The 11,298-nt window shown below is 57.6% G+C and overlaps 2 protein-coding genes across 2 annotated transcripts in view; both read left to right on the top strand.

The window, feature by feature from the left end:
- Positions 1-51: 51 nt before the first annotated feature.
- Positions 52-4,065, top strand: RAB25 (RAB25, member RAS oncogene family). Its single transcript, XM_005429387.2, has 6 exons — positions 52-137; positions 1,130-1,325; positions 1,434-1,627; positions 1,762-1,842; positions 3,175-3,240; positions 3,866-4,065. Exons 1-6 carry the CDS (start codon positions 98-100, stop codon positions 4,063-4,065), a joined length of 777 nt encoding a protein of 258 aa, XP_005429444.2. The 5' UTR covers positions 52-97.
- A 225-nt stretch (positions 4,066-4,290) lies between these two features.
- LOC102036779 (ras-related protein Rab-11A-like) overlaps positions 4,291-11,298 on the top strand; it is an 11,574-nt gene continuing 4,566 nt past the window's right edge. The window contains exon 1 of the mRNA XM_031063959.1: positions 4,291-4,397. Within this exon, the coding sequence (XP_030919819.1) occupies positions 4,358-4,397 (40 nt within the window). The 5' untranslated portion in view covers positions 4,291-4,357. The remainder of the gene's footprint in view (positions 4,398-11,298) is intronic.

Consider the following 11,298-nt stretch of genomic DNA (forward strand, 5'->3'; position numbering starts at 1 on the left):
CCCGGGCCCGCCCCGCCGGGTGCTGGAGGCTCGGCAGCGGGAAGGAGGAAAGGCAAAGGCAGGGCGGCCCTGCAGGGCGGGCGGCGGCCGGGGCGACATGGGCAGCGCCGAGGAGGATTATAACTTTGTCTTCAAGGGTGAGTCCTGCGCTCGATGTGATCCCACTTCCCCAAAAGGAGGGGAGCAGAAATCCAGGGGCTGCGGGGAGGGAACGAGGGTGCCCTTTCCCCAGGGCGGCTGTGCCCTGAGCTGGCACCGTGTTGATGATCCCTGCAGCTGTGGTGGGCACCGGGGGGCAGGCAGTGAGGCCAGCCAGAGCTGGTGAGCAGCACCAAGGTCCACAGAGACCCGGGGAGATCCACACTCACCCCAAGGCTGAAGGCGTGCAGTGCCAGGCAAATTGCTGTTATGGGATAGGGGGGCTCTGAAAACTGGGGCTGAGTGTGTGAGACAAATGCCACGAGAGCCTGTAAGCCCTGAGAGAAGTGGGCTTTGAAAAGTCATTTGCTGCAGTGACCTGGGCAGTGGCACATGCAGAGGACATGGGGGTCAAAGCTGAGCTGGAGAAATGGGGACACAGGCTCACATCTCCCATGCTGAGCTCCTTGGGCCCACCTGGTCACTGCCAGGTGCTATTGGCTGGACTCTGCTGGAGCTCAGTGCTCTCTTTGGGCAAGTTGGGACAGACAAGCTCTGGTGTGCCACCTGTCCTGGGTGCCCAGTGCAGCAGGGTGACCCAGGGCTCACCAACATCCTTGCCCTGCTCCTGCTGCCCAGAGGCCAGCAGCCACAACCCCCCTGACCAGCACTAGGGAGCACAGCTGGGCTCCCACGGGGACCCTGTTTGCTGAAGGAGTGACCCCACCAGGGGTTAAACCCACACAGCTGCCCAGCCTGGGGCACCAGACAAAGCGAGCGATGCCCATGCAACCAGTGCTGGTAGCTGGGGCAGCACAGTGAGATAGGAAGGAAGGAAGAAATCTTCCTTCCTTCCTTTTTTTCCTTCCTTCCTTTTTTTCCTTCCTTCCTTCCTTCCTTTCCTTCCTTCCCTTCCTTCCTTCACTTCCTTCCTTCACACTTCTTTCTTTCTTTCACACTTCTTTCCTTCCACCCTTCCTTTCTCCCACAGTTGTGCTGATCGGGGAGTCTGGGGTGGGCAAAACAAACCTGCTGTCTCGTTTCACCCGCAACGAGTTCAACCACGACAGCCGCACCACCATCGGCGTGGAGTTCTCCACGCGCACCATCCTGGTGGGGGACGCGGCGGTGAAGGCTCAGATCTGGGACACGGCCGGGCTGGAGCGCTACCGCGCCATCACCTCCGCGTAAGGACCTCAGAGCCCGCTCTGCTGGGGCTTGGCTGCAGCCCCACGGGTGAGGATGGGTGCTGGGGGGGATCTGGAGCAGGGAATGATGGTGGGGGTCTCTCACAGGTATTACCGGGGGGCTGTGGGTGCTCTGGTGGTGTTTGATATCACCAAGCACCAGACGTACGATGTGGTGGACCGCTGGCTGAAGGAGCTCTACGACCATGCTGAGGCCAGCATCGTTGTCATGCTGGTGGGGAACAAGACTGACCTCGCACAGGCTCGAGAGGTGCCCATGGAGGAGGCCAAAATGTTTGCAGGTACAGGGCTGGGGGCTTGACAACCTCCCCAACAGCACGGACCTGCACCAGTGCAGGCACCTGAAGACTTCTAAAGGTGCTCCAGATTGGAGCCATGGGGTCTGCATCATCTCAGGGGTCTCCTCTCCTTGCAGACAACAACGGGCTGCTGTTTGTCGAGACCTCAGCGCTGGACTCCACCAATGTTGAGGAGGCATTCGAGACCATCCTGAAGGGTATAGGCACTGGTGCTGTGGTGCAGCAGCTCCCAGGGCATTGCAGGGTCCCTTTCCCAGGGATGCAGGGCTGGGCAGATGACGTGCAGCACTTCTCTCCCTGCTCCACTTGAGCTATTTGGGGCTATTTTCATGAGATCTTTTGGTGTTGCCTTTCTGTCTGCTTTTGTTTTCAGCCTTTGGTGCTGGGCGTTTCACTCCCCACACCCGAAGCTTTGTTCTCACGGCCCCTGGGCGTCCCTGAAGCCTCAGGAGCTGCTTCTCCCCCATAATCTCCAGTCTCCTTCCTGTTGTCCTGGGCTCATGACTTGGTGTCTCCAGCATCCTGCCAAACCGGCTGGGGGGACCTGGGGGGCCGGGGATGGAGTCCAAGAGCAGCTCTCCAGGAATGGAGCCAGCAGCATCCAGGCAGGGAGGTGTGCCATGCCACGCTGGGCTGTGCCGAGCCATGCTGGGCTATTCCATGCCATGCTGAGCCATGCAGTGCTATTCCATGCCATGCTGAGCCATGCAGTGCTATTCCATGCCACGCTGGGCTGTGCTGAGCCATGCAGTGCTATTCCATGCCATGCCGAGCCATGCAGTGCTATTCCATGCCATGCTGAGCCATGCAGTGCTATTCCATGCCATGCCGAGCCATGCAGTGCTATTCCATGCCACGCTGGGCTGTGCTGAGCCATGCAGTGCTATTCCATGCCATGCTGAGCCATGCAGTGCTATTCCATGCCATGCTGGGCTGTGCTGAGCCATGCAGTGCTATTCCATGCCACGCTGGGCTGTGCTGAGCCAGCCTGGCCCGGCGAGCTGCCAGCCCCAGCACAGGGTGAAGCACTAATCCCAGGTTGGGCAAGAGGAAATGGCCCAAGCACAGGGTGTTCCCCAAGCGCTGCAGGGATGCAGGTCTTGTCCCTTGTTGTTTTTATCTTATTGCAAAAGTTCCATACATCCCTGGTGATTGCTCACGGGCAGCTCCTCATAGCACTGACTCCTTCCTCACAGCACAGCCAACAAACTCCAGCTGTCTTCTCCACCAACTAACGACTCTTTTATAGCACTCATCCTTAGTGGGCATAGCTGTGGCTTATTAAGGGCAGCCCTGTTCCTAATCTTTGGTAATTAGTACAGCTACAACTCCTCAGGGGTGAGATTGCCTTCTGCACTATTCTCTTACATTCTGTCCCTCCACACCTTGTCACCCCTGTGCTGTGCAGAGGCGAAGGAGAGCCACCAGCACGCCGAGCAGTGGGGGCTGCAGGCTTGAAGCTGTCCCTGCATCCCCAGGGGGCTTTGCCTGACACACAGACCCCCCCAGCAGCACTTCTTCTTTTGCAGAAATCTTCTACAAAGTGCAGAAGCAGAAGCAGAGGAGCAGCCAAAGCAACACGGTGTCGCTTGCAAGTGAGAGCCCTGCAAGCACAGCCCCAGCCCAGGCAGAGAGGCGCCCGTGCTGCGTGGCCCTCTGAGCACCCCAGGATGTCCCCAGGGAACCCCACAACCCCGGGACACACCAGCGGCCACCAGCACCAGCTGGTGTCACCCTGCCCGCAGTGCCACCCCTGTCCTGGTGCAGTGGGGTCCAGCAGCCTGGACAGGGGCCAGATTGTGCCATAAACAGCGAGAAGCACCAGCTCCAGGAGCTCTTCTCTCTCTGCTGCATTTTTGCTGGGCCCTGATTACCATCACCATTGTCACGCACCGTTTCAGCCCTTCTGGACCTGCAGGGCCAAATGACCAGGACACCCTCTGGGGAAGAAGCCAGGAGGTTCTGGGCAGGATCAGGCCAGCAACAGGAGCCTCTCTGATTACCTGTGGCCCTGGGGGCGCTCCTGTAGGGCCACCCTGTGCCCTGCACTGAGGATCAGGCTGCCCTACAGGTGTCTGTCCCACCAGGGACTGCTCTGGGGCGTGAAGTGGCAGCACTGAGCCCTTGGCTGTGCCAGCAGGGCCCGGTGCCACGGGGCAGGGAGCAGCTCTGTGTCCAGCAGGGGCGTGACACAATCATTAAAGGACTTGTGAAATGCAGGTTTACTGAGCTGGAATTCCTGCGTGTTTGTGGTCGACGCCCTGGCTCCCCACCTTCATAATGTGCTGAAGATTGCGGCCTCCAAAACAGCCCAGCTGGATGCCATGGCTCCCTGTGCCCCCTCCTACCCCGATGCCATGGCCCCCTGTGCCCCCTCCCACCCTAAAGCTGGGCTCATCCTGTGCCCCTTCCCACCCTAAAGCTGGGCTCATCCTGTGCCCCCTCCCACCCTAAAGCCGTGCCCACTGTACCCTCTCCCCACCCTAAACCCGTGCCCCATCAGGAGCCGCACAGGTGCTGGCGTGTCCCTGCCGCCCTCACCTGGCCCAGGTGAGCACACCTGAGTGTGACGGGCAGCCCCGGGCGCCAATGGGCGCGGAGCAGGAAAGGCTGTGGCCACCAATGGGTGCCTGGGGACAGCCCCTGGCAGGGCTGGGAAGGGCCGGAAATCCCAGTTGGCCCAGTGGGAGCGGGGCTGTGGTGCTGGGAGAGATGCGGGGCAAGGACGATGAGTACGATTATCTCTTCAAAGGTGGGTCTGCTGCCCGTGTCCGCCGTGCCCCTGCCCGGTCTGAGCCCGCTGCGGGCACCCCCGGCGTGGGACGGGAGCTGGGGCTTGGGCTGGGATGGAACACTGAGCTCCCAGTTCATGGTGGGGGCTTGGACTGGGATAGAGCACTCAGCTCCCAGTTCATGGGATGGGAGGGAGGGTTTGTGCTGGGATAGAACACTCAATTCCCAATCCAGGGAATGGGGAGCTGGGGCTTGTACTGGGATACAACACTCAGCTCCCAGTTCATGGGGGGTGGCTTGTACTGGGATAGAACATTCAATTCCCAGTTCACGGGACAGGGAACTGGGGCTTGGACTGGGATAGAACACAGCTCCCAGTTCATGGTGGGGCCTTGGACTGGGATAGAACACTCAGCTCCCAGTTCATGGGATGGGGAGCTGGGGCTTGGGCTGGGATGGAACACTCAGCTCCCAGTTTGTGGAGGAGGGGCTGTACTGGGATAGAACACTCAGTTCCCAGTTCATGGTGGGGGGGCTTGTACTGGGATTGAACACTCAATTCCCAGTCCAGGGGATGGGGAACTGGGGCTTGGACCAGGACAGAATACTCAGCTCCCAGTTCATGGGACAGGATGGGGGCTTGTACTGGGATAGAACACAGCTCCCAGTTCATGGGATGGGGAGCTGGGGCTTGGGCTGGGATAGAACACAGCTCCCAGTTCATGGTGGGGCTTGTACTGGGGTAGAACACTCAATTTCCAGTTCATGGGACGGGATGGGGGATTGTACTGGGATAGAACACTCAGCTCCCAGTTCACAGGACGGGAGTGGGGGTTTGCTGTGGTGTCTCACTGTGCTGCGCAGGAGGGTGGCTGCTGGTGAGGCTGAGGTGGTCAGAGGGTTTGCTCGAGCTGCTCCCATAGTTTGATGTCCTGATGCTCATCACAGCTGCTCTTGACTCCTGAGGAGGGGGCTGCAGCCCCAGCCTGAGTGTGCAGTGCCCTGGAGTGTGGCCATGGCAGGGTGGCTGTGACCGTGGCTGTGACCGTGGCAGGGTGGCTGTGACCATGGCTGTGACCATGGCAGGGTGGCTGTGGCTGTGGCTGTGGCCATGGGAGGGTGGCTGTGGCCATGGCAGGGTAGCTGTGGCTGTGGCTGTGGCCATGGCAGGGTGGCTGTGACCGTGGCTGTGACCGTGGCAGGGTGGCTGTGACCATGGCTGTGACCATGGCAGGGTGGCTGTGGCTGTGGCTGTGGCCATGGGAGGGTGGCTGTGGCCATGGCAGGGTAGCTGTGGCTGTGGCTGTGGCCATGGCAGGGTGGCTGTGACCGTGGCTGTGACCGTGGCAGGGTGGCTGTGACCATGGCTGTGACCATGGCAGGGTGGCTGTGGCTGTGGCTGTGGCCATGGGAGGGTGGCTGTGGCCATGGCAGGGTAGCTGTGGCTGTGGCTGTGGCCATGGCAGGGTGGCTGTGACCGTGGCTGTGACCGTGGCAGGGTGGCTGTGACCATGGCTGTGACCATGGCAGGGTGGCTGTGGCTGTGGCTGTGGCCATGGGAGGGTGGCTGTGGCCATGGCAGGGTAGCTGTAGCAGGGTGCTGGGGACGGCTAGTCCGTGGGACTCTGTGGGTGCTGTGTCAGCCCCTGAGCACCCATGGGTGCTCTGCTCTGTGGTGCTGGTGAAGGGGGCCCAGCTGAGAGCTGAGTGATCTCCCCCAGGAGAGGAACCCCTGCTGCTCCCCAGCTGCAGTGCAGGGAGAGCATCCAGGGACCCTTCCTGGTGCTGCTCAGCGAGGGTGGGGGACAGGGACAAGCTCTTGGAGACACGACATTGGCATTTCTGCCCGGTACCCCCATCCTGTGCATGCCATGCGCTCTGCTGTGGCCAAAGCAGTGCTGGGGAAGCAAAGGGACATCTTGGCAACACCACAGCCTCCTGAGCTGTAAAATCCAGGGTGTGAGCTCACCTGTGAGTCAGCCTACCCGCACAGGGCTGCCCGCAAGGCCCTGAGTAATTCTAGCCAGCGACAGGACGTAATTCCAGCCAGCCACGCTCTGGTAGCCCCTGGCTCCCTGCACACCTCCCCTGGCTGCTGCCCAGGAAAATCCTCCTGCCTGGAGTTACTCTGGCACCTGCCGTGGGGGAAACTCTGATGCTGAGTGGTGCCTGGAGTGGGATGCCCAGGCAGGAGCTCTCCCCGCTGCTTTGTTCTGCATTTCCCAGCCGGTGCTGTGCCAGCTGCGTGGCTCTGAGGGGCCTCCAGCTCGTGGTGCTCCTGTGTCTGTGCATCCCCTGTCATTCTGCAGGAGCCAGGGCTGGGAGCAGCTCACCACAGGCTCTTCATTCCCCTCCTGGCTCTCAGGGTGTCCCACCCCACTGGTGCCTCTGCCGTGTGTGACCGTGTTCACAGGGATCCGAGGATGAGGGAAGAGATGAGGATCTGACTCCATGTTTCAGAAGGCTTGATTCATTATTTTATGATATATATTACATGAAAACTATACTAAAAGAATAGAAGAAAGGATTTCATCAGAAGGCTGGCTAAGAATAGAAAAAGAAGGAAAGATAACAAAGGCTTGTGTCTCGGACAGGGGGGCCGAGGCAGCTGGACTGTGATTGGCCATTAATTAGAAACAACCACATGAGACCAATCCCAAATCCACCTGTTGCATTCCACAGCAGCAGATAATCATTGTTTACATTTTGTTCCTGAGGCCTCTCAGCTTCTCAGGAGGAAAAATCCTAAGGAAAGGATTTTTCATAAAAGATGTCTGTGACAGCCGCGTCTGTGAAATGGGACAAACACCCCCTGTTCTGACTTCGGGTTCTGCATCATCAGCACACATCCTGGGAATCTGTTACCCCCATGTTCTCAATTTTGACCTGTCCCACCAAAAGCTGGGTCGATCTGGAGGTTGTCCTGGTCACTGGCCTGCAGGTCACAGGTGAGGAGGTCCCAGGTGCTTTGGGTTTTCCTCCTTTCAGGGTCGAGCTTGAAGCGACTTGTCTCTCAGCAGAGGTCAGGTTGTCTGCTCAGGAATTTTTCTCCGATGGTGTTCCTCTTCCCAGGCTGGGATTGAGTCTGGTGTTCAGTGGTCTGAGCTCATTAGCCCCAGCCCAGCTCAGCTGCCCACCCAGGGATGCCAAGATCTTGGGGTCTCTGTGGTCAGGATGACCCTGAGGTGTCAGAAAGTCTCTTTTTCCCAGCCCCAAGATTGAAGAAGTAGTCAGGATTCTTTGGCTGTGGTTTTCAAGGTTGATTATTCTCTGTTAAATATAACATTCTGTTTCTGACCTGCTGAGGTGTGTCCAGCAGGTCAGACAGTGGCACACTCACTGCCCCAGAGGTGGTGTTATCTTTTTATACTTAAAACTGTGTGTACATTATTTACAATAACTTCCCAATACCTATCACCTGTGTTAGACAGTGAGTTTCTACCTTAAACCAACCCAAAAGTGCCACCATCACCCAGAAGATGGAGGCCAAGAAGAAGAAAGACGAAGGTCAAGGCACGCCCAAATCCCTCCATCTTGGCTTCTGAACCCCCATTCTAAAAACCACAAAGTTTTACTTTTGCACCCTGTGACAAACTAACTATCATTCTTCCTAAACTCTCATGACTTGTAAATCCTCATATACAGTTGGTAATTTTTCTCCATGGGTTAAAATCAAAGGCACAGGGGTCTTTGACTCGGTGCCAAGGCCTCTGAGCCCCCTGGCAGGGGCTGGAGCCCTCCAGGGCAGCCAGAGGGATGTCCTGGGTTCTGACCATGGGGGTCTCTGGAGGCCTTAAAAGAACAGGAGAACTCAGTTTTCAGTGCAAGGGCAGCTCATCCCTTCCAAAGCAGGAGCAGAGGAAAAGGGAGATGCAGTGTTCAGGGGCTTGGAGCTGGGCTAGAGCTCCCAGGGTCCAGCAGCTCTCCCCCATGAGCAAAGGGAGATTGTCACAGCTGGAAGCAGCATTATCCCCAGTTCCACTGAAGTGGGAGCATCAGCAAAGCACAGTGCACATTGCAGCTGTGCAAGGTCCCTCCTGTGCTGCTGGAGGGGCTCAGGCTGGCTGAGGAGCAGCTCTGGCCATGGCTGCTCCTGCAGTGAGGACAGAAAGGGCCAAATGCTTTTGTGCCTGGGCTGGGGGTGCTGCTCCAGCTCCTGTAGCCATTCAGGCTCAGGGACAGGGGGCTCATCACCCCCACAGGCTGCAGCACCCACCCTGCAGCCCTGGTGCGGCCCAAAGCCCTCTGGAGCCTGCCTTGGAGCTTGGCACTGCCAGGATGGGCAGTGTGGCAGTTGGGCTGGGGAAGCAGCTGCTCCACGGCCTGGATAACTCCTTCCTTCCCTCAGCTCCAGCTCGTAGATGTGGCTCCCCTGCATGGTGCAAAGCCTCCAGCACTGCAGCCACGCTGCTGACAAAACCCTCAGGCTGGTGCCAGGAAACCCAGCAGGAAATGGAGCAGCTCTGTGGGATCACTGGGGCAAGCTGGAAGAGCTCAGGACAGCCACTGAAGGAGCCAAGGGCAGCTCCTCCACTGCATCACAGGATGCTTGGGGTGGATGGGACTGTAAAGCCCATCTTGTTCCACCCCTTGGTTCACGATCTCAGGCTGCTCAAGCCCCGTCCAGCCAGGCCATGGACATTTCCAGGGATGGGGCAGCCTCAGCATCTCTGTGCCAGGGCCTCAGCACCCTCAGAGGGAACAATTCCCTCCCAATATCCCATCTAACCCTGCCCTCTGGCACTGGGAAGCCATTCCCTGTGTCCTGTCTCTTCAGGCCCTTGTCCAAAATCCCCCTTCAGCTCCCTTGGAGCCCCTTTAGGCACAGGAAGGGGCTCTGAGGTTTCCCCAGAGCCTTTTCTCCTGCAGGCTGAGTATTCCCAGCTCCCCCAGCCTGGCTCCAGCCCTTGGAGCATCTCTGTGGCCTCCTCAACTTCTTCAAGGAGCTCCACACCTTTCCTGTGCCGGGAGACCTCACCAAAGTGGAGCAGAGGGGGAGAATCTCCCCCTTGTCACAGACATCTTTTATGGAAAATCCTTTCCTTAGGACTTTTTCCTCCTGAGAAGCTGAGAGGCCTCAGGAACAAAATGTAAACAATGATTATCTGCTGCTGTGGAATGCAACAGGTGCATCTGTGATTGGTCTCATGTGGTTGTTTCTAATTAATGGCCAATCACAGTCCAGCTGGCTCAGACTCTGTCTGAGACACAAGCTTTTGTTATCATGCTTTCTTTTTCTATTCTTAGAAATAGAAATCCTTCTGATGAAATCCTTTCTTCTATTCTTTTAGTATAGTTCTAATGTAATATATATCATAAAATAATAAATCAAACCTTCTGAAACATGGAGTCAGATCCTCGTCTCTTCCCTCATGCTCAGACCCCTGTGAACACCATCACACTCCCTCTCCCTTTTCCCAGCTGCTGGGGAGAGTTCTCAGCTGCTGCCCACTGCAGGGAGCTCTGAGAGGACCACGGCAGCCTGGATTGCCCTGGACAAGGCAGCAGGAAATGCAGGCCAGGTTCGTTAGCACTTTCCCAGCTCTGAAGTTTTGATGTGAGCTCGGTTTTTTACCAACAGGAAATTGCTGCTTCCCCAGCCCAACTGCCACACTGCCCATCCTGGCAGTGCCAAGCTCCAAGGCAGGCTCCAGAGGGCTTTGGGCCGCACCAGGGCTGCAGGGTGGGTGCTGCAGCCTGTGGGGGTGATGAGCCCCCTGTCCCTGAGCCTGAATGGCTACAGGAGCTGGAGCAGCACCCCCAGCCCAGGCACAAAAGCATTTGGCCCTTTCTGTCCTCACTGCAGGAGCAGCCATGGCCAGAGCTGCTCCTCAGCCAGCCTGAGCCCCTCCCGCAGCACAGGAGGGACCTTGCACAGCTGCAATGTGCACTGTGCTTTGCTGATGCTCCCACTTCAGTGGAACTGGGGATAATGCTGCTTCCAGCTGTGACAATCTCCCTTTTCTCATGGGGGAGAGCTGCTGGACCCTGGGAGCTCTAGCCCAGCTCCAAGCCCCTGAACACTGCATCTCCCTTTTCCTCTGCTCCTGCTTTGGAAGGGATGAGCTGCCCTTGCATTGAAAACTGAGTTCTCCTGTTCTTTTAAGGCCTCCAGAGACCCCCATGGTCAGAACCCAGGACATCCCTCTGGCTGCCCTGGAGGGCTCCAGCCCCTGCCAGGGGGCTCAGAGGCCTTGGCACCGAGTCAAAGACCCCTGTGCCTTTGATTTTAACCCATGGAGAAAAATTACCAACTGTATATGAGGATTTACAAGTCATGAGAGTTTAGGAAGAATGATAGTTAGTTTGTCACAGGGTGCAAAAGTGAAACTTTGGGGTTTTTAGAATGGGGGTTCAGAAGCCAAGACGGAGGGATTTGGGAATGCCCTCCTGTCCCATGAACTGGGAATTGAGTGTTCTATCCCAGCCCTGGTGGGGAGACGTGTCCCACAGGTGGGTGAAGTGTCTGAGTGCACATGGGCAATGAGCAGGATAGGTGGTGAAGGAATTAAAAAGAACTTAAAAAATAAAACCAAAACCTGTTGAGTCATAAACTCAACAAACTTGACTGGGGAGGTGTGTGATAAAGCTCCCCAGAGCCTGTTTCACCAGGTTTTACAGGAACCAGCCCGATCTGAGACAGGCACAAAATGCATTTAAGCCACACCCAGGGACTTCCCAGCTCATGGGCTGGGGCAGCAGCAGCAGCAGAGGAGGATGCTTCCTTTCAAACCATGTCTTTGAGTCCTCCAGCGTGCCCTCGGGGCTGGAGGGCACACAGGGGTGGCAGGAGGAGCCCCAGCTCTGCCTGGCTCTCCCTGCACAGTCCTGACCCTGCTTTTCTGCCCATTTTGGGTACATCAATGCATATCATCAGTGCTTTCCCATCCCCCAGGGGGAGGGAAGGGGGAAAGGAGGAT

The sequence above is a fragment of the Geospiza fortis genome, unplaced genomic scaffold (genome assembly GCF_000277835.1).
Source record: "Geospiza fortis unplaced genomic scaffold, GeoFor_1.0 scaffold387, whole genome shotgun sequence".
NCBI classification, from domain to species: domain Eukaryota; kingdom Metazoa; phylum Chordata; class Aves; order Passeriformes; family Thraupidae; genus Geospiza; species Geospiza fortis.

Bases quoted from the DNA above. Each gene is read 5' to 3' on its own strand.
- RAB25 (XM_005429387.2), top strand. From the start codon at position 98: ATGGGCAGCGCCGAGGAGGATTATAACTTTGTCTTCAAGG. The intron at 1,326-1,433 runs GTAAGGACCTCA...GGTCTCTCACAG, and splicing joins TACCGCGCCATCACCTCCGC to GTATTACCGGGGGGCTGTGG. The intron at 3,241-3,865 runs GTGAGAGCCCTG...TGTGAAATGCAG, and splicing joins CAACACGGTGTCGCTTGCAA to GTTTACTGAGCTGGAATTCC.